Consider the following 25,890-nt stretch of genomic DNA (forward strand, 5'->3'; position numbering starts at 1 on the left):
TCTGACACTTGACAGCGTCAGATCGGTTTTTGGTGGAGTTGCGATGGCACCTATTGTTGTTGGAGGGGGACCGACCATCGCACTAAGCTCCACCGCTCCCGTTGCTGAAGCTGCCGCCACCATTGCCCTTGGAGGAGGATCGGCCGCCGCGGTGACCACGACCACCACGGAAGGCGGCGTTTGTAGAAGATTTGAAACCGGCGTTGTTGCCAGTTCCATGAAACAGGGCCACATGTTGATCAAAATTACTCATCTGAGCAAAGAGATCATCAAGCGTGACCGGTTCGGTGCGAGCATCAAGGGCTGACACCAGCGGCTGGTACTCCATGTCCTGTCCTGCGACAATGTAGGAGATGATCTCGTCATCATCTAGTGGCTTCCCAGCGGCGGCGAGTTCATCTGCGAGGGAGTGCATGTGGGTGAAGTATGTGCCCACAGACTGTGTGCCCTTCTACGCGAGGGCCACACGGATGTTGTTGATGCGCGGCCTGGACTGGGATGAGAACATGCTCGCCACAGCAGTCCAAAGTTTGTGACCTCGACAAGAACCTCTCTGGACAGGTTATTCAGCAAATATGCAAGTACCTGCTGATCTTCCCGAACCCAAGCTTGGTGAAGAGGGTTGGCGACGGCTTCCTCCTTGCCTTCTTTGTCCTTGGTGATGAGGTGTTTCTCTGGTTCCTTGACCGTACCTTCGGCATAGCCGAAGACACCAGCTCCAAGCAGTTGCGGCGTGATCTGAGCACGCCAGAGGACGTAGTTCGTCCTGGTAAGCTTCTCCGTAACCTGTCCGGTGAGACCAATCGACGGGAGGTTGGAGGAGGAGGAAGACATGGCGAGCTATAGGGGTGGATGAGGATGGAATCGGACTAGATGTACCGGAAGAGGGAGGCTCTGGTTACCATGTGAAGATTGGTTTAAGCATCTTATCTCGGTGCGAGGGGATGCGCGCTGCATGTTTATAGAAGGGGTTGCGAAGCCCTGAACCACGTACAGAGATAAGATACTTGACTTGAGGAACAAGAGAGGAGTTGATAAGATAGATTCGGTAATAGCAAGATTACAACAACTACCTAACCATAATTCTATCTCTATCTCTATCTCTATCTCTATCTCCTATAGAGTCCTCATATGTCACGCCTCAAGGTGCAGTACACAGTTCGTTTAACAATCTATACGTATGTGTAGTAGTACGGTGGCGTGGTTGGTCAAGTCTATATGCATGACAGAAAACCCCAACCAAATCCATCCATAATGAGCCCTAGCTGATGCCTCGTTTTGTCTATGTTGCTTTTGACAAATACATACATACATTGCCTCCAACGGTCTCAACCATACACATGCACAACATTAATATACCATGCAAACACACTTCCTTAGATTTCCTTTTTTCTTACATTTTTTCTAGCCAGAGAGGAGGAACGAAAGATGATTTATTGATTAGATGAGTTTTGTGGGAAGGCGGTCCCGACGAACTTGAGGAAGCGCTCCGAGTAGAATTGAGGCTCAACTGCAGATATTGACAAGGGATTATACTTATACTTGATGGACTTGTATGCATGTTCGATCTTCTTCGTCATGTTGTACTTCTGCAGAATATCAATGATCCCTATGTACAACACCACATCATACACCTGATGGAGCGATTTGTTGCCATCTTCTTGTTTCTCTTCTTTCTCCGCTCTCGCCGGCATGTTGACCCCTAGCTGGATCGGGAGCCTATCCAATTTCACAACAAATTCAATCATCTCAGATCATACATTTAGCATTGGAAGAACATGAGGATGGAACAACAGAAATCAATTTATAATGACCTTCCTGTGCCTGGAAGCAGAAGATCTACTTCCTCGAAACAAGCCGACGGCGCACGCAGGCGGCTCCCCCTTATGTGCGGGCCGACAGTGTCTGAACCATTTTTGTCACTGCCTCGCTGCACCAAAATCAGCCCATCTCGATAGTTATAAACGGAATCCTCCTCCGCGGCATCTGCATTATCGATATCAGCAAGCAAAAAAATGCTATTGCGAAATGCGTTATTTGGACAACATACTAAGAGAAATAAGATGTAGATTGTATTCTTACCTGCTTCCGAAAGAACAGTTAGTTTATCTGGCAAAATGCTTTCAGGACATGATGATCCTATTTGTACGTTTCGACGAGCCCGGTAATGGAAACCGAGAAGCAAGCTGTAATCCATTATACTGTGGTTCCTTAGAAATTCGCTGTCGATTTCAATCTGCCTACACAGAATAAGAACATAGCATGGTTGTTACAAAGATAAATGATCATGAGAGTAAGCTGTTTTTTTTCTGAGCAAACATGCTTACTTTAGCAAAGCATCACGCCAAGAAGGCTCGAGATAAAATGAATAGTTCAGATCCAAGTCTTTCAGTGTCGTATTCTCATCGATTTTAATTTTCTCCGTAGAACGGCCCAAAGACGAACCTTTCAAATCAAATCTTCGATGAATTCTAAGTTCTGTGCAGAACATGTTGCCCATTACTACAAATCGAAACTGCATATACAAACAACCAAAATATACGGGTCAGTTTCTACCATCATTTGAGAGGTAGCTAGAATACGAAAAATCAGATAAGACAACTAATATCCATTTAGGATTGAAGGAAATTAATCTGCCGTTAAAAATAACAGTATAAGAAGCTTTAGACAGTCTCTGCAACTTTGACAAATTCTAAGACTGTATTTTTGAAATGAGACAATAGGGAGGTCAAACAACAGTTAATAATGTCACTACCTTTTGACCGCTGGAAGGTCTCACCCTGTGGAGGCCAAAAAATTTAGTTACAAGTGTATTCTCATAGGTATGGACATGACTATAATAGTACGGAAGCATACGCAGAAGAACCTGCATGATGTCAAGGAAATATCAATGTTGTACATGTAAGAAAATGAGCAAAAAGGACAAGTTTGATTCAAGTGAACAAGGAAACTAGATCATTAAGTGAACTAGGAAACTAGTTCAGATAAGCTAACAGTTCTGGATCATTGCATATCCGTTTTGGATGAAGTGTTGGGTGAGACATGCAAGCTCCAGATCATTTGATCTTGCTATTGCTATTAAGAGCTGGAATTGGTAGAGAACCTGCACTTCTGATTTCCGAAGAGTCTTGATCATAAACTGATCATCTTGCGATAAGAGAAAGATACTCCCACTCTTTCCCGGAGAAGATAGCTCCCTAAGTGCATCACTTCCACTAATGGAAATCATGTAATCTGCTGTATCAATCTTGAACATCTCCCTCAAATTTCTATAATCAAATTCTAGCAAGAAATTAGTCTTGTTATGTTCTGAAAAATAAAATACTGCAAGGGTGTCTCACTAGCTACTGAAACAAATAAATTTGAAACTGTGTGAGTTAATAAGCATTCAATAACATTGCAGAACAATATTCAGAATGATTGCAACAGGGTAACACTTCAGCCATTGAACTACTCAAGTTACTCGATGACATCCTTATAACTTTTTTTCTTGTGTTAAGCTAAGTTATGTGAATGTACTAGAGCAAAAGAAGAACATACTTTTTTAGATAATGCGAAGAGCTCGTGCTGACAAACAATATAGTACTGTTGAATGAAAAGTGAGGCACAAACCTGAAAACCATTGGACAGTAGTCCTTCCACTTGAAATCTAGAGCACGATGTGAAGGAGTAAGCGGCGATCCGTTTTTGGGGAAGTTCATCCAGAAATTTGCTTTGGGGCCAAAATCAGAAGCTCGCACTTCACGCTCCTGAATGGGCGTAATCCTCCCAACTGTGTACCTGAGTAGTAAAACCAAAGTTTTTTTTTATTTTACGGATGCAAAGATAAATCTTGTGGAGCACCGAAATATCTGGTTTCCACGGTAACTGGAAAATAGCGGGCAGTTGCCAAATGAATTTTTTTTCAATGAATTTTGAAAAAAGAAGAAGCCAAAATTCATTCACATTTTGTAAGCGAAACTACCGCCTGGTAACGAAAACCTTGAGTACAGGCATACAGCCACATTCAACCTTAGAAGACAGTAACACTCTCATGTCGATAAAGGAAACTAAATTATCAAATCATAGGCCTACAGTAATGTAGAGAAGGAAGCTGTAGAAATTTTAGATTGGGATTTCTTGTACATAGTAAATAATACTTCCTCGTCCGGAATTAGTTGCCTCTCAAATGGAGGTATGTAGCAATCGCTAGATATATAACATCTACTCCTATTTGAGAGGCAACTAGTTCTGGACGGAGTTATGCATTACCTGATTCCAAGTTGCAGACAGAGCATCAGATCGTAGCTCCGGTGCCCTTTAATTATCGTCTCACCGGGCCTTTTGGCATCCTTCACCTTCCTGCTCCGTCGAAGTCTCGGTTTCTTGGCCGACGGAGAATCCGGGAGGCTCTTATCCAGCACGACCTCGCTGATCAGAACGCCCTGCGCGTACTCCCTTTCGAGTATCTGAGAGAGGGAGCCAGCCGTGTCTTCACATTTCAGCGTTTTTTCAGGACCCGCTGGACCTCCGGTGACCACCCCGACGGCGACTCCGATGGCCGCTCCGATACTCCGGCGTCTCTGCAGAGACGCCCTCTTCTTCACCGGAGGCCGCCCGAGGCCCGAGTTCCTCCTGGACAAGCTCGCATCCGCCTCCGCGGGCTCTGTGTCCGCGCCGGTGCCGAAGGAGACGTCCGGCAGCACGCCCCGCTTCCTCAGGTCGTCGAGGCGAGCGGCGGGAACCCTGCGGCGCTCAGGGTAGAAGGTGCCTTTGCCGTCCTTGAGCCCCCTGCTCCAGGTCCCGAGGTAGCACCCGCCGCCGTCCCAGGTGTACAGCCCGTACCCGTGCGCCACGCCGGCGACCCAGTTCCCCTGGAACGAGTCGCCGGCGCTCCACGTGAGGACACCTTTGCCGGACATGAGGCCGCTCCTCATGGTGCCGACGTAGCTGTTGCCGTCCGCCCACGTGTACCTTCCCTGGCCTTCCATCTGGCCCTGAACCCAGGAGCCCTGGTACACGTCGCCATTGGCGTGCGCCTGGAGGCCGAGGCCGTGCTTGCGGTCCAGCTTCCACTGCCCCCTGTAAGACGACGAGGAGGAGGGGGAGCCGGCGGCGAGGTGTGTCCCTTCGCCGTCCATGAAGCCGGCGGAGTACTCGCCTTCGTAGACGGCCCCAGACGGCCACACTGTCCTTCCGTTGCCATGCCTCATCCCCCGCCTCCACCCGCCCTCGTACACGCAGCCGCTGCCGGACCAGACGTACCGCCCCGTGCCCTCCGGCACCCCTCCCGACAGCGTGCCGGAGTAGAGGTCGCCGTTGGGTAGCGTGAGCTCTCCGGCGGAGTTTGTCCCGGAAGCTGCAGCGGCATCGGGATGGCTTTGCTGAGGGTGAGAGGTGTCAGCTCTTGGTTGAAGGTGGTTGTTGCTGGCCGCAGGGGCTGCTGTCCTGCCTTGCATACTACCACTAGCTAGCTAGCAGTACCGGCAGGGAGCTGTCCTGCAGAGGAAGGTGAAATAAGAGAGAGAGACATGTTCAATGAATTAATTTGGTTCAATTAATTCAGGTTGAACATGCATGCAACTCAAACAGCAACAGGCCGGTTGACCTCCTTGTAACTTGTAGTGCCGGTTGATCCAGATACATGTGTACTAAATGTCTCAATTTTATATTAATTGTAATATAAAATTATAATAAAGTTGAGACACTTATTTTTGAATCGAAGGAAATATATGACACCTCCTCCGTTCACTATTACTACTACAAAATATTGGATATTTCAATATAGACTGAAATAAATGAATAAACACACTGAAACGTCTATATGTACATTCAATTTAGAAAAGCAGTTAGAACATTTGTACTAGTGAACAGATGGAGCAAAGTACTGGTAGCTTAATTAGCAGCAAACCAAACGTGAGTCGACAGATTTTTTTTAATGCAAGGTGATTTCTCCTTCGCCCTTGGATTCAAATCCAACGGTTGAGCACCATTCTTCCTCCTTCGACCACCAAACTCTCCTCCAATCCTCTCCCTGCCTCGCCTCCGGCTGCGGCGTCGCAGCTCACCGCGCCGTTCACGCCTCCGGTAAGGTCTCCACATAAGTGAAAAACGAAAAGCGCCCTACCTGCACTGCACCCAAGAACCCTTGTCCGAGTGTGACTGCTAAACGTGGTGTAGGTCTGCTCGTTCTGCCTCATGTTGTGGGAGCTAGCTAAAGTGAAACTCTCTGCATACATGCATGTTGCTTACGGAGGCTAGCTCGCCAAATGATAAATTCCTCGCTGATGAATCAGTAATTAAGTTCTCCAGAGTCAGCGGCTATCTTCTTAACGCCATGGGCCGCATCATCCCCATCTCCGGGCAACTTCAATGTCTTGTCAAAAATAAAAAGGCCCCACCCACCCCTAAGAAACCCTCGTCCTCGCCGACGCCGGGGATGCCGTGTCGTCACCGTCGTCTCTGGCGGGACGACGCGGCCGACGGAGCTCCGCATGTGCATCTGCCCTCATCTTCATCCCTGCAAAATCAACTTACACACAAAAAATCCGGGCCGCATGTGAATAGCAAACGCGCCAAATTTATGTAGGAGGGGATGCCCATGCATGTAGAGCAGGGAGCAGGAGCAGCACAAGAATCCATGATCCACACCCGTGCAAGGAAATAAGGATTGAAGAAATGCCGTGCACCCAGCCAGGGCAGGAGCCGGAGAGGAGCAATCCAAGGGGGGCAAGGGAAAACCTAGAGCTAGCTGGATCGGTGGAAGGAGGCCCGGCGGCGAGAGATGGATGAGTGAGTTGGCCAGCTTGCTTACCGATCGATGGATGCAGTTGCAAATTGCAATGCGAAGCCGCGCCACCGAAAACAGGAGGAAGGAGGGAGAAGAAAGCTCTCTGCGCTTCTCGTCTCTTCTCTTCTCCTCTCTTCTATTGTGTATGGTATATACTGCATGAGATGGGATGGGATGGGATGGGTTGCTTGCAGTTGCCGTTCATCGCTGTTCATGGGTCATGGCTGCCAGCTGCTGCATGCTGTAGTTCTAGTATAGCAAACGTGACAAGACAATTCGATCTTACGTACCAGTCTATTCACTGTAGTATTTCTATTTATTTACCTACCGATGAAGCAACTGATCGATCTGTTGCACATGGCGCCATGTGACCGCCATATCTCTTTTCGTGTCCATTCTTACTCTCACTAGTCACTATTACTCGTGTGAGTAGTAGTATTGAAATGCAGTTGCGTCCTGTACGTACGTGTTAGCTGCTCCGTCACCTATATATGGCTGACAGCCTACTGACAATTGACATTATCCTATCTATACGTAGTGCAATCTTCGCCATTATCCTATCTATAGATCAGCTGTTGTATATCCCTTCGAGGCGGCATTCTGGTTAAATGGCTAGAAATAGTAGTAGAAGAAGTTATATGGATACCGAAAAAGACTTTCGTTTCGCTTTATATATAAAAAAAAATTATATAAATAAAAATAGTAGTAGAAGAAATGCTAAAGCTAAAATGATATTCCTTTCGTATTAGGTTTACAAGGCACGCTCCTCGGTCGCTCCTCCCCCGAACGGCTACGGAGGCGTCCACCCAATCCAAGAACTTCCCCCTCTCTAATTTTGGCTCCACGGGCCACTGCCGCTGCCGGCGGTGACGGCGCCCGTCCCATCGAAGGCGGATGGCCGGAGAGGCACCCCGCGGCAGTGCTCCATGAGCGGAGGTGGGGCGCTGGCTAGGGGTGTAGGGCGGCACGGTCATGGTGGCCGGAACCAAAGGTATTCCTTACGCAGTAGCGATGTGAAGGTGCTAGCGTGGCGTCGATGGACGTCGTGCTCGGATCTGATCTGAGCCCAGGCCCGATCAGGGCCAGTGCGGGCGTGTGGGTTGCCTTCTTCTTGACGACCAGTCCGACATGGAGATGACTGGAGGGGTGGGGGCAATGTTGGTCTTGCGTCTAAATGTGGTTTGGACCTGCCGATCTTCGAGTGCCAAGTCGTCGATCTTCTTTATGTCGGCCTCCCCCGTCTGGACGCAGACGAGTTCCGGCATTCTGCTTGGATATTTCCACTGATTGGCCCATGGCGCCATTGGATATCTAGATCGGAATTGATTCGGTCGTTCACGCCCATAGATTCGGTCAGTGAGGCTTCATGAGGGCGTGACGTCAAGCTTCTCTTTTTTATTGGTGCCATGGGACATGTCTAAATATAGATTTCCATGATATTGAAGGGAGAAATTCATGTCGGGTGCGATCACAGGTTTGAAATGGCGGAGAGGTGTTTTGGTTGCGACGAAGACTGGCTGCACCTGTTCTTCTTGTGTGTTGGATGTTTGATGACTTGCAGTGGTAACCTTGACAAGAGGGGTAGCAGCACAAGTGAACTGCAATTTTGTAACAAGAGGGATAGCAGCACAAGTGGACTGCACAAGCCCACACACAAGGATCCTTGAGTTCTCCTTACCACAACATGCGTGGCTGAAAAAAATCCTTGAGCTCATCCTTCTCGGTTGTAGCGACGCTGGTGGTAGCTGATTCGCACTCTCGCAATCATCAGAAACAAATCTCCCATTCCTAAGGAACAACTTTTAGAGTCACAAGGAACAACTATCTCAATCACATGAAACAACTACCTCAATCACCAGGAACAAATCTTTCAATCTAAGAAAACAAGTACCATTCATAGATTGTTGAATGTGTTGTCATAGCCGTTGTTGCCATCGGTGGCGTGCATCCATGCTTTGCACAAATAGGAAAAAAAATGAGGTATATGATTTGATGTCTGCCTTCTCTATCACAGTCCATAAACACATTCAAACATATCAACAGACATTGGTGTGTTCGTTTTAAAGAATTGTATCCGATTCAGTTTATAAGTCCGACACGTGTATCTAGGTCGTTAATTTAATCAACTTAATGGGAGGCATATATTATAAAAAATATATCATTATAAACTTTAGATGTTTTATTTTTTAATGATATATTTTTTTATGTTAAACAATATATTTTATATAATTCAAATTGACGACCTAGGTACACGTGCATGTTTTATAAACTGTGACGGAGGGAGTATTGGAGATATCTTATAGCAGGGAGTATCATATACTCGTATCATACATATGATACTAATATACAATACTATCCTTATAATGCATAATATCATAAAATAGTATCATATATAACCTTATTTATTATCATGCATAACATAAATTAACATATCATTTAACACAATATAGTATCTACTTATGCTATTCTAATTTCTTTTTTTTCTACCACATCAACGTGTTTGCTATTATCGAGTGCATGATACCACATCAGCGTGTTTGCTATTATTGAGTGCATGATACCGACAAAGATACCATCACTATAGCTATAGCCTTACCTCGTTAAATGTCTAGAAATAGTAGTAGAAGAAAGGTTAAAGCTAAAATGCTCGTACTCCTAATTTGTACTACAACAGCATAAAGTAGTAGCACCTGTTCACTACTTTAATCAATCAATTTGTAGCACCCTTTTCGACAATTAAGACTGTAAGCACAGCGGTAGGTTGAGCATCAAACGTCACATAGTATTACAAGGCATCTATCGCATGACCGATTTGAAATCCGCTGTAGAATAATAGCGAGCTACGTACTACGTGCCTAGGCAGCTATATCAACCAACCAAGTGTGCTAATGGACAGATTAAAACAAGGAGAAGAAGGTGTTGCCCGTACGCTAAGCCCGATCGATGCATATAAATATTGTATGATTGAGACTGATCGAAGAAAGTTAATCAAAGCCCCTTTCGTACGCCCACTGGGCGCGGCGTTTGCTCGAGCTGCCTGGAAAGTCGCGTGCATTGCCCATGGCAGACGTGACAACGATCTACTGCAGCCCTGGATAGCTAGCTAGGTCGATCGACAAATTAAACAAGGGGTCGAGATGTTTCATGCCTACACGCGTCATGCACGTACGGCCAAGAACAATTTCGACTGTATGCATGCATGCGTGTACGACTGAGTCAAGTGACTGTTTAATTTGTCCTTAGATGTTTCGTCCGGGCTAAGTTGAATTTCAAGGTCGCAACTGATTAACGGCGCGGGTGCAGGCCGGGGTGTGGTCGCCGGCGCTGGGGATGGGGAGGTTCCGAGGGAAGGTCGGAGCCACGGCAGCACGACGGAGGTGGCGGGGAGACGGTGCGCGATAGCGCCCACTAGCCGCATGAATGAGAGCTGTCAGCTGTGGTTCGGCCGTCGGTACAGTCCGAGTTAGGGGAGGAATGGAGTTCAGCTGGAGGAGGAAGACGCGCGCGGTGCTAGACGTTGAATTTCAGTCCAACAATTCGGCCGACTGGAACTTAATTGTGTTTCCTCGGCAACTAGTATTTCCTAGGTGCTCCCTAACTTTTGTGTGCTGTTTTGTGATCCACGCGATCGATCGACTAAAACTAGCTAGCTAAGCTTGTTGCCTTTCACCTCCATCGCCCTAAACAACCTTCGCTTTCATCAACCCGCCCATATATATATAGCTAGGTGGTAGCTGGGCATATTTCGTCTTTTCCGTGCAACTACACGCCTACACCGGCCCATACACTACAGACTACACCACTTTATTTTATTCTATTCTGTAGTGGAGTACTAGATGCATGCCAACTGAGAGCATACATGGAAACTACAAGGATGTGTTTAGTCACATCTCGCATCATTGCCCAGATAAAGGATGGAGCTCGTGAGCAGGGACACATCATCTTTCGTCACGAGAGAGGGAACTCATATTTTGGCTCGCCCTATGCTGTACGTCTCGTGAAAATTGACAGATTTAACGTTTTTCCAAACTTTAGCACGAACTGGCCTGGTTTAAAAAAAATCATAAAATAGCATGGCACGATGAACAGTCCTGCCCCAAAGTTACAAGATTGATCCCCCTGTTCGATCGCTCACACACACACACACACACAAGACCATATAGCATGGCGTCTCATGCCCGGACGTGATGCAAATGGGCCATCCTGTCAAAAGTCAAGTTTATTTTGTCCTAAAGTTTAAAAAAAGAACCATATTTATCGACTTTCACGTATGTCTAAAGATAGGGTGTCATGTCCGGTACATCTGGACCCATCAAATCAGACCCCTTTATATGTAAGCGGACGTGTCTAGATGCGTTTACGTCCATTCATCCCTTAAATATTCGTGTTCACAACATTGCTCCTCATTATCAAATCCTTAAAATTCATATATTTTCACGAAACATAAAATAAACACATATAATTCATCCAGATCAGACACATGGCATAGGAATAGTTCATTATATATGTCGTCACACTATCAAAAATCGGCATGATCTAAAAACTAGAGCTAAGGAGAAAGTCACACATTTCTGCCTTTGCCCTTACCATTGCCGTCGTCTTCTCTTTTTATTGTAGTGGTCGAAGATGCAGTATGGGTCAAAACAGATTTGCTTATTCCTGGAGCTGTAGGGGTCAGATGCGGCACCACCATCCTCTTCCTCCTCGCGTGAAGAGGCAACCTGGAGAGGGCATGGATATCCCGGCTTTGCTCCACGATGAGGGCACGCATGGCCCAGGCTTGCCGAGCAGGCATGGTTTTCTTCATCAACCTTGGCCTCCGATGCCTTGTCCGAGGCGATGCGTAAATCGGCCTCAGTGGCGTTCCCATGCCTTGAACCTCTCACGACGGGCGCGTCGGTCCTCGGCCGCGGTCTTGCAGCCGCATATGGGGCATCCGACGCATCCAAGGCATCTAATTTATCATGGGTTAAAAATCCGATAGGTCGGATCAATCTCTCAAATTCATTTTTTATAAAGGAATAAAGATATCAATCACACCAGAACTCTGCATCAACATGACCCAAGAGGTAACATCGAGAATGCACACAAACAAATTATTACCAACAGAAAGAAAAGTCAACCAACAAAACAGCTCCAACAAAAAACGACAATAACCATCATTGGTCACAACTTAGGTAATATGATAGGTGCTCCAACAATGACACATCCATAAAAAGGACGGCACACAATTGCTGCCACCGTAAGACCAGATCACTAAGGCTTGATCAAGGATTTCGACCATGAATGCACGAGATCTGTTGAGAGATTTTCATTGGATTAGACTCCCAAATTGTGGTCTCCTATTAAAGTTTTTTTGAACACACACAAAAAAATTAATCATGGATTGAAGCCTCGGTAGGCCAGAGGAATTTCTAATATCAAGAGGATATCAATACTCCTGACCTCTGTGTCAACATGACTTAAGCTCTAACACTGATGATACACACAATCAAATTATTACAAAAGGAAGAGAAAAGAAGAGACCAACAATACACCTGCAACAAAGAACAACAACAACCACCACTGATCACAACTTACGTAACATGATAGGTAAAATAACTGCCATGGCCAATATCATAAAGCTTGCCCACTACTGTGTGATCTACTAGAAATATGTTAATAATAAAACGAAAAACAAAGAGGATCATGTATAAATCCCCGGGGGGAAATATGGATGTCTCCTACGTTACCCATAATATATGAAAGTATCGACGTAATTTCATAGAGTCATCCGATCTGAACGCTCCATGAATAGAACGACACACAATGTCGTCATCGGTGGACCTACTAGGGCCTGATCAAGGATTTTAACCATGAGCGCGTGAGATCTATTGAGAGACTTTCATAGGATTACAATCCCACCAAAAAAGTGAGCGGAAAAATCTACTTGAGGGACAGGATGATTAATGGAGTACTATTTCTGATGAAGAAAGTGCGCTTTTGTTGCTGAATAGAGAGTTCAGCAAGCCTGGAAAGTAAATATTTGCAAGAGTACTAGAGTGTAGCGCAGTTTTGTGTGTGGAATCCCTACCATGGTCGACGTGATCTCACGATCAGCTCAGGTGGTGCCTACTAGCTATCTATCTAGCTGGGCCAGTTGTTTGTTTCGTGCTTGTTGGAAAGAAGCCATCCACTTCAAAGGCCGTAGCTTGATTGGTACGTGATCTACGTAATTAAATAATTAGTAATAAGCTACCTCCTGCTGCCGACATGTGGTACCTTAGCTAGATCGATGTGGGGTGCTGATTTTCCCTTTTCTTTACAAGCGTGGACAGAAGAAGACGGTGTGGAATTACTGCACATATTGCCGCCAACAAGCTGTCTGTCAAGACATAAAGGAAAACGGAGGGGAACTCCTACCTGCCGCTCATTGCGGCAGGGACTCCTGGGCCACATAGGGCGGACGCCAAGACTAGGCCGGCTCAGTTTTCTTTTTTTTTTTCTGTTATTTTTTCCTTTTCTGTTAATTTCCTTTTGTTGTTTGTTTTTTCTTTTTCTTTTTCAATTTTGAAGTAAAATCATTTTTTGAATCAGAAGAAAATTTAAAAAAAATCATGAATAAATTTGGAATCGAAAATATTTATTCAAGCACGAACATTTTTTTGAATGTTAAGAACAAAAAATTGAAAAGTAGAAAAATAAGGAAAGACCCGAACAAATTTCAAAGCACAAATAAATTTTCAAAGCACACACATTTTTTGAATTTTGTGAACAAATTTTTATACCGAGAACAATTTTGAAAAATTGTGAACAAATTTGGACGCATGAAAAATTTTAAAAGCACAAACATTTTTTAAATCTTGAGAACAAAATTTTGAAAAGGAAAACAATTTTGATAAACACCGGAAAAATTTGAAATTGCGAACAAATTTCTAAAGCACGAATAATTTTTAATTTTCAGAACAAATTTTGAAACTGAGAACAATTTCGAAAAATCATGAAAAAAATTGGAAGGGCGAACAATTTTTGATACCACGAACATTTTTTTAATCTTGAGAACAAAATTTTGAAGCGGAGAACAATTTTGAAAAACCCTGAACAAATTTAGGAAGCATGAACAAAATTTTCTAGCACGGACATTTTTTGAATTTTGAGAACAAATTTTGAAACCAAGAGCAATTTTGAAAAATCCTGAACAAATTTTGAAGCGCGAAGTATTTTTTAAAGCACGCACATTTTTTGAATCTCGTGAACAAAATTATGAAATGGTGAATATTTTCAAATAACCCTGAACAAATTTGGAAGCACGAACATTTTTTGAATCATTTGAATTTTTTTTAATTCCTGAACAAATTTTGAAGCGTGAACAATTTTTTAAATCATGAACATTCTTTTACTCTTGTGAACAAATTTTTTGAATGGAGAACAATTTTGAAAAAACCCAACCAAATTTGGAACCACGAACAATTTTTTAAAGCACGAACATTTTTTGAATCTTAAGAACAAATATGAAACTTTAGAACAAATTTTGAAAACGTGAACACTTTTTGGAAAATACAGAACATTTTTATAAAATCCAAAATGTTTTTTGAAAATCTAGAACATTTTTTGAAACAGAAACAGAAAAGAATAGAAAAAAAGGCAAAAAAACATGTTCAGGGAACATTCTAGAAGGTTCATAAAACCGAAAAAAAAACGGTTGTGAACCTTTCTAAAACCGGGGCGCTGCATCCCCGCTAAATAGGCCAGTCCATTTGAAATCGAACCCCCTCTGACTCTGTGCGAAGCCCCGACACCGCTTCGGCGGCGAATAGGGTTTTCTGAAAACGGTAACTAGGTGGACTTTCTTCTTTTGAGGTGAGGTAACGAGGTAGATGTACCGATCCATTAATCGGCTGAAGCAGCACATCAGAGCCCATATTCAGAGGTCGTGACTGAATAAATTCAAAGTTTTGCCACCGAGGAAAATTCTATTCTTTGCTCACAAAAACAAAAGGAAAATTCTATTTGGTGTTATATCTATATCTATACCTAATAATAAAGCAGAAAACCCACCACGGCATTTACAAAAAAAAACCCGACGTTTCGTAAAATCAACCCGCAATCCGGATTTAAGTCAAAGAACGAATCGTTTTTTACATTTTACACAAACCACCCTATATTTAATCCAAACTAACCCGCAGTCCAGGGGCCTCTTTCTTCAATCTCCACCAACTCCCCTTGCCGAACCCCAGCTCGCCAAGCCAACCAGCAGCCATGCCGGCGGCGGTCACCTCCTCCGTCAAGTGCCGCCCCCACCACCGCATCTCGACGCCGCAGCTCCCCGCCGCGCTTGAGCTCCTTCCCCGCGGTGCCCCGGCCTTCGCCCACGAGCTGCAGGCGACCCGGTGCCGGACCCCGCCCTCCCTCTCCTTCGTGTGCGCCTCCGACCAAGGGGGAGCCCTCCCGTGCCCGTGCCGAAGCCCGCCGTCCGCGAGACGGGCCCGCGCCGCCGTGGCGGGGCGCGAGGAAGCCGGCCCCGCCGCTCCCATGGCCGCGGCCGCCGTGCTCGCCGGCGCGCAGTCGCAGCACGCCATCTTCCGCGAGGAGCTCGTGAGGAGAGCCTACTACACGGCCGATGAGGCCCACCGCGGGCACTCGAGCCAGCCCGCGGCTACAGGTTCTGGTCTCCTCTGAAGTTCAGCTAGCACTGAATTGGAGAACAGCACACAACTACTTGAGGATGTCGATAAGAGTGGCTACTGAAGCAGCCCCCGTCGGCGCCACTAGGCTGCTTGCTGCTCGCGCCGTCTCCGCGCGCGCCATAGCTGCACAGCCCGCCGTCCTGCTCGGGACGTTGAGAATATCCGCGGCATGCGACGTCTAGACTCTAGACAATCTGCGACACTCTGCGTCGAGGAGATCGGTGAAGCAGTCTGCATTGACGAGATCACCCGGTATTCTAGGTGGCCGGTACGCTGTCCTCCGCTTCAAAGTGTCAACTGAAATTTGGATAGTACGTGTATATGCATCAGGGCTGGTTTGGTCTTTTCCAATGCTTATAAATGTTATAGGAAAATGAAAATCAAAAGTAGGAGGAAAGTGGCATGATAATCAAGGAGCCAACGAGCTGAGTGGCAAATGTGCGAAGCCCATCTTGAAAACGACAATTTTAAGAACCCATATATTGAAAGTGGCAAATTTCCAATTTTCTCCTCGGTAATTGGTGCAGATTGCGGTTTTGATATTTTCTCGGGAAAGCTAGCTACTATTGTTTGCTATTTTGTAAGTCCAACAACGATTCCACAAAAAAGGAAATCCGAGTAAACTTCCATCAGTTAATGAGTCTTAGTTTTGCTCCGTTACAGTTCTGTTTTACTTTTATGGTTACAACTGAATTAGAGGATTTGATTCACACTTTAGTTAATGCAGATGAGATGACAAGGTTGACTGCATGAGTTTTTCTCATTACAGTGACGTGGTCCTTTGTTAAAGGATTCAATGCATCTCGATAAATTCTAAGCTATACTGTATTTTTGATGTTCCTAGATACCCAAGCAAGGGACACAAAGATAATGGATGGAGTAAGAAGAAGAAAAGTGAGTTAAACGTGAACAAAAATCCGTAATGCTATCTGACATGCACAAGGATCCTAAGGGTACATATTTGACATGTTCGATAATACTGCACCATTAGAATATCTATGCCTTCGAGTCCGATTCTCAGGCCTTGCATTCTCCCGTTGCAATACACAACACCAAACGACAAGGCACCTACTCCCTGTGACAGCCCGATGCCGACGTTTGAGAAGATTCCCCTTCTATTCCGTTTTCGTCGTGTGTCTTTTTTCTGTTGTCGCATCATCATCGCATCATTCGCATCATCTGCATTGCATCGGCATCTCCGTTGCCGCTACTTTTCAAAACTTGTTCCCGTTGTTAGTAGCCGGTTCGCGTCGTTGTCCGTTCTGAGCCCGACTGCTCATGCATGCGCCCACGGCACCGTCGTAACCCCGTTTTTAAAGTGCGTTTAAAACTTTCTCTGATCAAGGTGAAACTTGGCATGCGGTCATGATTAGTTATAGCCAGGCCGCCTGTCGAATTTCGTCGCGATCGGAGACCGTCTGGTACCCGAACGGTCGACCGTAGCGGCACCGTATTCGGTCTACCGTCTTACGTGTGTCGGTGTTTTTAAATACGTTGCCGGGTCGCCCGTTTTCCCTCTCATCTTCGCCTAGCCCCTCTGCACAGTGCGTCGACCCTACGTGTGGCCCAGTCCGAAAACCTCCCGGCACCCAAACCGGGCAGTCGTGACCATTGGATTCGGATCAACCCCGTTTTACCGTAAACCGTCATCGGTTTGTCCATGGGTCTTCCTAACCTAGTTATTCTCAGCCATCTTATTTAATCGGAGGTCCAGTTTAACCCTGTTTTAGTCGTTGGACGCTTATATATGCGTATGCGGTTCAATCCTAGACCAAACCCTATTTTCTAGGGATCCTCCTAGCAGCCGCCGCCACTCCGCCTGCCTTGTTTTGCGTGCCCGAGTTATCCCCTCGCAGCCACATAGGATTCCATGATCCATTCATCCTCAACACTCATATGCAGCAATTGCCGCAGCAACCTTGCACGCCTTGTGCCCTAGCCGCGCTGCCGCGTGCAGAGCCCCGAGCCGCCCAAGCCAACATCCCTCCCGAGCAGCCCGCAACCTCCCGATTTTCCTCCTGCGCGCCCGAGGCGCCCATGGCAGCGCCGCCTGGCCTCTTCTTCCCCGCTGGACGAGCCCTTGCCTCCCAGCCTCGTCGCCCCGCTGCATCCCGCCATCCGCAGCCCCGCTGGACGAATTTACAACATGCATTTTTGTTTGATGTAGTTTTGCGTGCCGAATGCCTAGATATGTGTGTTGTTTATATTGTCTTCGTCCTGTGTTATTTTTCCGCGCGTGTTCGAATAGCCCGAATGCCGTATTAGAAATGCCCATTTTTTAGGAACCTATTTTCCATGTATTTTAGAGCGGTCATTGGTATTTTTGCGTGTAGGGTTTGCCGGTAGATTATTTTCCCGTGTATAGGTTATTTTCCTCGCATTTTCGTGTGGCATTATATTGTTGTGCAACCCCGCATATTTTATATGTTTTCGAGGTAGAAAAATCCATGAGATTTTTCTGTGCATTTAGTTTTAGCATTAGAGCAAGTTTGTTCGCGTGATATTTTGTCATGTTGCCCTCTTGTCTTTTTTGTAGGATTTATTCCGTGCTCCGTTTGATTAAGTTGTCAACTAGGGAGATGTTCTTGGATGTTTACTCTAGCCCTTGGTATTTTTGGTTGCAACAGAAATGCATGTTTAGGCGTGGTTTGCTTGCTCTCAAGTTCCTAGAAATAGTGCTGATTTGGAGGTGCAGAAATATTTCCAAGTTTGGAATCTGTTATATTTTGTTGTTGTCTTGTCTTGCTTGTATCTTGTGAACTGTAGCTCTTTTGAGGTTGGTCCAATGGAGTTAGTTGTAGCCCTTGTGTTTCTCTAGCATGCTATAAATTTTCATGCCATTTGGAGTCCTGTAGCTATAGGTTTTGCTGCTGTCAATATGGCTTCAGATCGAAAACTGCACTTTCATGAGGTGTAATTTTCACTAAGTCTGAAATAGTGTGTGAGATGTCATTTTGTGTCTTCTTTCCCTAGTGATCCATGATGCCATGCTAGTTGTTGTTAGTTGTTTGTAGTAGTGCTTCTTGCCCTCTTTCGTGTCATGCCTTGCTTGAGCATATCGGAGTTTTGTAGCTCGTAGTTGTGGGGTGTAGAAAATGCTATGTGGCTGATTTTGGCAGATTGTAGTGATTTCTTGTTTTGCTCGTAGTTGTTGAACCGTAGCTCCGATTTGATCGTGTCCTACATGAAACTTGCTTAGAATCTCGTATAGTTTCATTTTCTCTTTCTAGTTGTATGTTTTGAAGTGCTCGTGACTGTCGTTGCACACATATTGCATTCATGCCATCATATCTTGCGGTGCTTCTAACTTTTGATCCGTACCTCCGTTGGAGATGTTCTCTATGTGTAAATTGCTTGTAACGGCGCGTAGAATCATGTGAACCTATTTTTTTTGCTGATTAACAATTAATTAAATGTGTTAGTTCAGATCTAGACAGAATTGTAAATTAACATGTGAGGTCGTCTCGGAGATGCTATATGTCATTTCCGACCTCATTTAAAATGTCTAGATAGGTAGTTTAATTTGCGCTTCACCTCTTGCCATGTTTAATCACATTTAATATTGCCGTCTATCTAATCATGATAGAACTAAATAATTAAACATGGAGTTTCGTCAATATGCAACTCGTTGCATATTGAACTTCACTTAATGTGTAGTGTTTGATTGTGTGAATTGTCATGCCGTGACTTGCATACATTCAGCTGCTCATGCATCATTTGTGTTGTGCATCGTGTGGTGAACTCCGTGTGTTGATTTGTGTTTCCGGTTTGCTTCGTCTCGATAGAGTTCCGCAAGCGTGTCGGATGTGAGGACCCGTTCGACTACGCCGGTTCGTCTGCTTCATGGAGGCATTCTTCTTCCAAGCGGGATCTCAGGCAAGATGACCATTTCCCCAGATACCATTACTTCATTGCCATGCTAGTTTTATCGCTTCTATCGATTATGTATCGTTGCCTACCACATGTTAAATATCAGCCTCTCAACAATGTCATGAACACCTTCAACCTGTTCGACCTAGCAAACCACTGATTGGCTATGTTATCGCTTGCTTAACCATGTGTTAGCGTTGCTAGTTGCAGGTGCAGTTGCTTCCATGTGATAACATGGGTTTCTTTTTATATCAGCATATTAAAGCTATTTAATTTAATGCACCAATATACTTGGTAAAAGGTGGAAGGCTCGGCCTTTCTAGCCTGGTGTTTTGTTCCACCTTTTCCCCCTTAGTTTCGGCTACCGGTGTTATGTTCCATAATTGAGCGCTCCTAACACGATCGGGGTTGTTATGGGGACCCCCTTGATAATTCGTTTTAGATTAAAGCTGGTCTGGCAAGGCCCAAAAATGGTACTATTTGCCCAACATAATAATTTTGATAACACTGAAATGCATAGGGAGTTAGCGCTACCCGAGGAGTAATTCTACATAATACAGGGGGGGGGGGCAGTGCTGTTAGTGCTGGTCCAAAACTAGAGCCGTTTGCGGGGCCAACCCGGGGCAACTCGGGAGATTTCTATCACGCCACTGTACGCTGTGCTTATCCGTCATGTCCTGAGAATGAGATACGCGGCTCCTATCGGGATCGTCGACAGGCCAGGCGGCCTTGCTGGATTAGTTTTACCTTTGACGAGATATCTTGTGCATCGGGATTCCGGTGATGCTTTGGGTAATCTCAGAGTTGAAGTTTTCCACTAAGGAGTCCAACGAGATCGCGAGCTTCGTGATTGAGGATTCTATGCGGCTTGTGGTAATTTGTGATGGACTAGTTGGAGCACCCGTGCAGGGTTAAATCTTTTCGAAAAGCCGTGCCCGCGGTTATGTGGCAACGTGGAAACTTTGTTTAACACTGGTTCTAGATTACTTGAAGTTAACATAATTAAAATATGCCAACTGTGTGCGTAACCGTGACTGTCTCTTTCGTGAGTTCCTTCTCCGATCGAGGACACGGTGGGGTTATGTCTGACGTAGGTAGCTTTTCAGGATCATTCATTTGATCATCAGTAGTCACGTCCACTATGCGTAGATCTTCCCCCTCTTATTTCCTGTACTCGTAAGTTTAGCCACCAAATATATGCTTAGCCGCTGCTGCAACCTCACCACTTAACCATACCTCACGGAGTAAGCTTTGCTAGTCTTGATACCTTTGGAAATGAGATTGCTGAGTCCCCTGTGGCTCACAGATTACTACAACACCAGTTGTAGGTACAGGTAAGGGTTACTTGACGCGAGCGCGTTGATTGTTCATTTGGAATTGCTTCTTCTTCTTCTTCATCATCGATCTAGGATGGGTTCCAGGCCGGCAGCCTGGGATAGCAAGGATGGACGTCGTTCTTATTTTCTTTGTTTTCGTCCGTAGTCGGACCCTGCTCTTACTCTTGATGATTATGTAATGTACTGATGTGACTCTGATGTAGCTTGTGGCGAGTGTAAGCCAATTCTATATATATCTCTCCCTTTCAGTACATGTACTTGTAACGATATCCATTCTTGCGACACGACAAGATGCGCTTCTATCCCTGACGAGGCCTTCGTGCCAAAGTGAGGATAGGGTCGCATCTTGGGCATGACAAGTTGGTATCAGAGCAGTACCGACCTGGGAGCCCCCTTGATTGATCGAACTTGGCCGAGTCGAGTCTAGTGAAAAACTGCTTTGAGTCTAGTTATATATCGGAGTGTAGGATTCTTTTTTCTCCTCTTCTATGCTCTAGTGAGGAATCTTGACGTAATAATTTAATTCTACTCCTCTTCCCACTCAATTTTTTTTAGGATCACGCGGATATTTTTAAGATCTATATGATGCCGATGTGACGGAGTTCTATCTTGGTGCCTCCTATCTGCTTTGAGTTTCACGGGAGTTGAGCTCCAGGGGATTCTTGAGCACATCGTTATCATTCAGATTTCTTAATATCTCAGTACGAAGGATGCTCGTAATTGCTTCAATACTAGTAGTGGCAAGATAACCCCGATGTCCCCAGTATTGGTGCAGATTGTTCGGGAGTACTGCCATACTTTGTATCGTTGTGATCACGAGGGTCTGTAGTAGATGAAGGTCCGAGATTCTGGTCGTTTGTTGACGGATGTGATACAGGTGACGGGTTAGTATAGGAGTTGTGTGAATATTACTCCTTGTATCCGTGTACTAGATTGCATGACCAGATATTTCAGGAATTCATAGGTGGGAATTCTAGTAGTTGCTTATAGGACAATCTTTCAACAAATGCATGATGTTAGGTTGGGGTTCGACATCTAGTGGATTCGTTTGTTCACGATCGACTTACAGCGGTACACGTTGTGTCTTAAAGAGTCCTTGTAGCTTGCTACGACTCGGGGACGCTTTGTATGTCGGGTGCACTGCCTTGCACTTGATGGCTACTGTAAAATCGAGCCCGTGCGATCCTGTCCACGAAAATATCGGACAAAATCTTTCTCATGAGTTTGTTCTCGCTAATTGCAAGCCGCACCCTTTGTGTTGTTGAATGTGGTAATTCGTGTTGCTTCGATGTCAAGTGGTGATTTCAGATCTTTCCTAATCCGTGTTCTCATACTTTTATGTGAATGCTAATTCTTTTCCTAAATGAATTCTCTTGTTATTTCTTATCAACCGGAGTTGTCATGTTAATTCTTTTTCCAACCGGTGTGCTCTCTTCAAGTGTAGTCTATTCTCTCTAATTTTGCGAGATCGTTCTCTCATTTTATTCCGGAGTTTGTCTCATCTGTCCCAAGTTGTCTTTGTTTTTCCCGCCCTCCCGCCCTTTTCTTCAATGTTTCAGTCATCATCCTAGTGCCTTTATATTCAGTGATGCTTCCGCTATCTCTTCTCCCTTTTGTAGCCGGTGATTCATTGTGAAGATTCTCACGAGATTCGTGTTCATATTTATTCATTCTTGTCATCTTTTCCGGTGAATTCTATTCAATTACCCGTGTTCCTCATATCATTTTCATCTTTGTAATTCTTTCCATGTTGGAAATTCTCATCAGTCTTCTTATTGTCATTTCTCTCGATTCCATCCGGAGTGCTGAAGTATCTCAGTAGTTCTGTTTTCAATTATTTCGGGGTGCTAACCTCATCTAGTTTTCATTTGTACCGGTGCATTCAATCTTTTCTAACGGTGGTTTCTTTGAGTGGGCCCATAACCCACAGGTTTTTCCCAGGATCTGTTATAGCTCTTGTAATCTTCCGGAGATCTTTAATTCTTTTCAACTATGATGTAAGAATGATTTCCATCAGTCATATTACTTCTTCAAGATCTATTTGAGTTAATTCTCATATTTGGCTCAAACTTGCATTCTTCTTTAGTCCGGAGTGTCTCAGTTATTCTTGGTGGTGTTCTCCTCATCATTCTCAGCTAGCAGTCTGAAGGAGTGTTTTTTCGAATCTTGGTTCATTCTCTAGAAGATTCATCATTTCAGCCTGGTGCCATCATCTTAATTGTTCCAATCATGAGTATCCCTTTCTTGTTATCCGGTGCATTTCTGAGTTGTTTTCATTCTCGATCCTCCAAAGGCCATCATTTCAGAAGATTCTTCGTTCTCAGCTTTCAGCTTTCGTTCTCTAATTCTTCTCCATTGTTGTCTCTTCGTTCCTCTCTCGATTATCCGGTGCCTTGTTCTAGTTTCTCTCAGGTGGCTCATGATCTCTTCATTCTCGTGTATCTTCATTAATTCTTGCTTTTCCCATTCAATTGTGAATTCCTACCGGTGCTTCCGTCAATTATGCTTCAACTGGTGCTTACCTATCTCTCTCTTTAAGTTTCTTTCAAGAATAATAAGTGGTATGTTAAATCCGTTGCTTGTCATCAATTAAACTTGATGAAGGATAAGCATAACATAATTCTTATTCTTGTTCTTCCTTTTTCCAAGAGATTTCAATTCTTCTTCCGGAGGACTCATGATATCAATTCTTTTCTCAAGTATCCGTTCTCTTGCATTCCCAAGTGCATTTGTTCTTCCTTTATCCTTTGAGGTGGTATTATAGCCTTCTTGTTAGTGTAGGAGCCTCGAAGAGATATCCTTTCAAGAATGAGATAATTAAACCCACCAATCCTTTGATCATGAGATTATTCTTAACTCATGGTTTCTTCATTGAGCTATCTTGGTTTGGATTTCACCTAAAGCTTTTCCTATGGATTGTGCTATCATGGTGCTTGTCTTTAATCTAAGTTCTCAATGCATCCTCTTGGTGTAAGATTGTTCATATCTTGTTGCTCCCAATCAATCCTTGTTTCTTTTAGTGGTTGGTTGTCACCTCATATTTGTTGAGATGATTTTCACAAGCCCGCTACTCTCTTGTTCTTTTCGTTGTTGTTTTCCAACAACTTCGTTTAATTCTTCTCACAAGGGTGCCTGTCAAGTTCATTGGAGTTAGTAGTTGTCATTCTTTTCTTCATTCCCTTCTTTCGTATGACCTAGTTCATATTCTCTTGTTCCGGAGGCATTGTGATGTTGCTCTTTTGGGTCTATTATGTTGTTCTATCAAGATCATGGTGTTCCCTTGCTCTATTTAGTTGTTTGTTATGAATATTGTCTATTTCTTCCTCCTTTTCGAATTTTTTGTCCCATTTTCCTACCGAAGTGCTGCCGAAACTTTCCGTGAATTATTGCTTCTTTCTCATATCATTCCTCATCTCTTTGCAACCTTCAAGGATCGTTGGTTTCACTCGTTTGTCAAAGAAGCAACTAAGTTTTTACCTCTTTTTCTTGCTCATCCTCTCCCCCTTTCATTCTTGGATCTCGGGGCGAGATCCTCTTGTAGTGTAGGAGAGTTGTGACAGCCTGATGCCGACGTTCCAGAAGATTCCCCTTCTATTCCGTTTTCGTCGTGTGTCTTTTTTCTGTTGTCGCATCATCATCGCATCATTCGCATCATCTGCATTGCATCGGCATCTCCGTTGCCGCTAGTTTTCAAAACTTGCATCCGTTGTTAGTTGCCGGTTCGCGTCGTTGTCCGTTCTGAGCCCGACCGCTCACGCACGCGCCCGCGGCACCGTCGTAACCCCGTTTTTAAAGTGCGTTTAAAACTTTATCTGATCAAGGTGAAACTTGACATGCGGTCGTGATTAGTTATAGCCAGGCCGCCTGTCGAATTTCGTCGCGATCGGAGACCGTCTGGTACCCGAAGGGTCGACCGTAGCGGCACCGTATTCGGTCTACCGTCTGACGTGTGTCGGTGTTTTTAAATACGTTGCCGGGTCGCCCATTTTCCCTCTCATCTTCGCCTAGCCCCTCTCCACAGTGCGTCGACCCTACGCGCGGCCCAGTCCGAAAACCTCCCGGCACCCAAACCGGGCGGTCGTGACCATTGGATTCGGATCAACCCCGTTTTACAGCAAACCGTCATCGGTTTGTCCATGGGTCTTCCTAACCTAGTTATTCTCAGCCATCTTATTTAATCGGAGGTCCAGTTTAACCCCGTTTTAGTCGTTGGACGCTTATATATGCGTATGCGGTTCAATCCTAGACCAAACCCTATTTTCTAGGGATCCTCCAAGCACCCGCCGCCACACCGCCTGCCTTGTTTTGTGTGCCCGAGTTATCCCCTCGCAGCCACACAGGATTCCATGATCCATTCATCCTCAACCCTCATATGCAGCAATTGCCGCAGCAACCTTGCGCGCCTTGTGCCCCAGCCGCGCTGCCGCGTGCAGAGCCCCGAGCCGCCCAAGCCAGCATCCCTCCCGAACAGCCCGCAACCTCCCGATTTTCCTCATCCGCGCCCGAGGCGCCCATGGCAGCGCCGCGTGGCCCCTTCTTCCCCGTTGGCCAAGCCCTTGCCTCCCAGCCTCGTCGCCCCGCTGCATCCCGCCGTCTGCAGCCTTGCTGCCAACTCCAGCAAGCAGCGACCTCGCACCGGAGTCCTCGACGTCGCCCAAGCCCCGTTCGCTGCGGGAACGGCTTCTCGGGGGCCAGATCCGCCCGGATCCGGCGAGCCCCCACCGGATCCAGCCTCCTGCGTCCCGCTAGCCTCGCGAGTCCTCCTGCATCGCCACCAGTCCCTGGCCTCGCCCGATGGGAGGAACGACGAGCCCGTCGCGTGCAGCTCCTGGGCCTCCAGCCACCGCGTCGAGCAGGCCCAGTACCGGGCGCCAACCGCGGCCCAGCTCCGCCCGTGGTCACGCGGACCACCGCCTCGCCTCTCCCGCGACCCAGGAATCCCGTCGGCCCAGCTCCTCCTCCCTCCAGGCCGGCCCGAGGTGAGCCCCTATGTAGCCTTTAGAAATGATTTCGGCCTGGTTAGTTAATTTAGGTTATTTTCGGAATTAATTAAATTCCAGAAAATTGATGATATTAAAACGCCCGTAGTTTATTAACCGTAAGTCAGATCGCGAAGATTTAGATATGTATCTCGTGTAGAATTTTGCGTAGATTACGAATTTTTAACTTGCATTTTTGTTTGATGTAGTTTCGCGTGCCGAATGCCTAGATATGTGTGCTGTTTATATTGTCTTGGTCCCGTGTTATT

The 25,890-nt window shown here is 45.5% G+C and overlaps 1 protein-coding gene and 1 non-coding gene across 4 annotated transcripts; both read right to left on the bottom strand.

Moving 5' to 3' along the window:
* Nucleotides 1-237: 237 nt before the first annotated feature.
* On the bottom strand, nucleotides 238-376 carry LOC123433739. Its single transcript, XR_006625065.1, has one exon. It is a non-coding gene; the product is annotated as a small nucleolar RNA Z247 (small nucleolar RNA).
* Nucleotides 377-1,335: 959 nt separating this feature from the next.
* Nucleotides 1,336-6,934, bottom strand: LOC123427950 (phosphatidylinositol 4-phosphate 5-kinase 9-like). 3 transcript variants are annotated; one of them, XM_045112094.1, is made up of 9 exons: nucleotides 6,794-6,927; nucleotides 4,252-5,473; nucleotides 3,613-3,780; nucleotides 3,104-3,269; nucleotides 2,756-2,866; nucleotides 2,328-2,515; nucleotides 2,083-2,240; nucleotides 1,815-1,986; nucleotides 1,336-1,719 (listed from the first exon to the last, which is right to left on the bottom strand). In XM_045112094.1, the coding sequence occupies exons 2-9, from the start codon at nucleotides 5,436-5,438 to the stop codon at nucleotides 1,434-1,436; spliced, it is 2,436 nt and encodes an 811-aa protein (XP_044968029.1). In that variant the 5' UTR covers nucleotides 5,439-5,473; nucleotides 6,794-6,927; the 3' UTR covers nucleotides 1,336-1,433. The 3 variants fall into 3 exon arrangements, with proteins under 3 accessions (XP_044968029.1, XP_044968028.1, XP_044968030.1); XM_045112093.1 differs by having other exon boundaries at nucleotides 4,252-5,478; XM_045112095.1 differs by lacking the exon at nucleotides 1,336-1,719 and having other exon boundaries at nucleotides 1,841-1,930; nucleotides 4,252-5,478; nucleotides 6,794-6,934.
* Between the last annotated feature and the right edge of the window lie 18,956 nt (nucleotides 6,935-25,890).

Source organism: Hordeum vulgare, chromosome 2H (assembly GCF_904849725.1).
Source record: "Hordeum vulgare subsp. vulgare chromosome 2H, MorexV3_pseudomolecules_assembly, whole genome shotgun sequence".
Taxonomy (NCBI): domain Eukaryota; kingdom Viridiplantae; phylum Streptophyta; class Magnoliopsida; order Poales; family Poaceae; genus Hordeum; species Hordeum vulgare.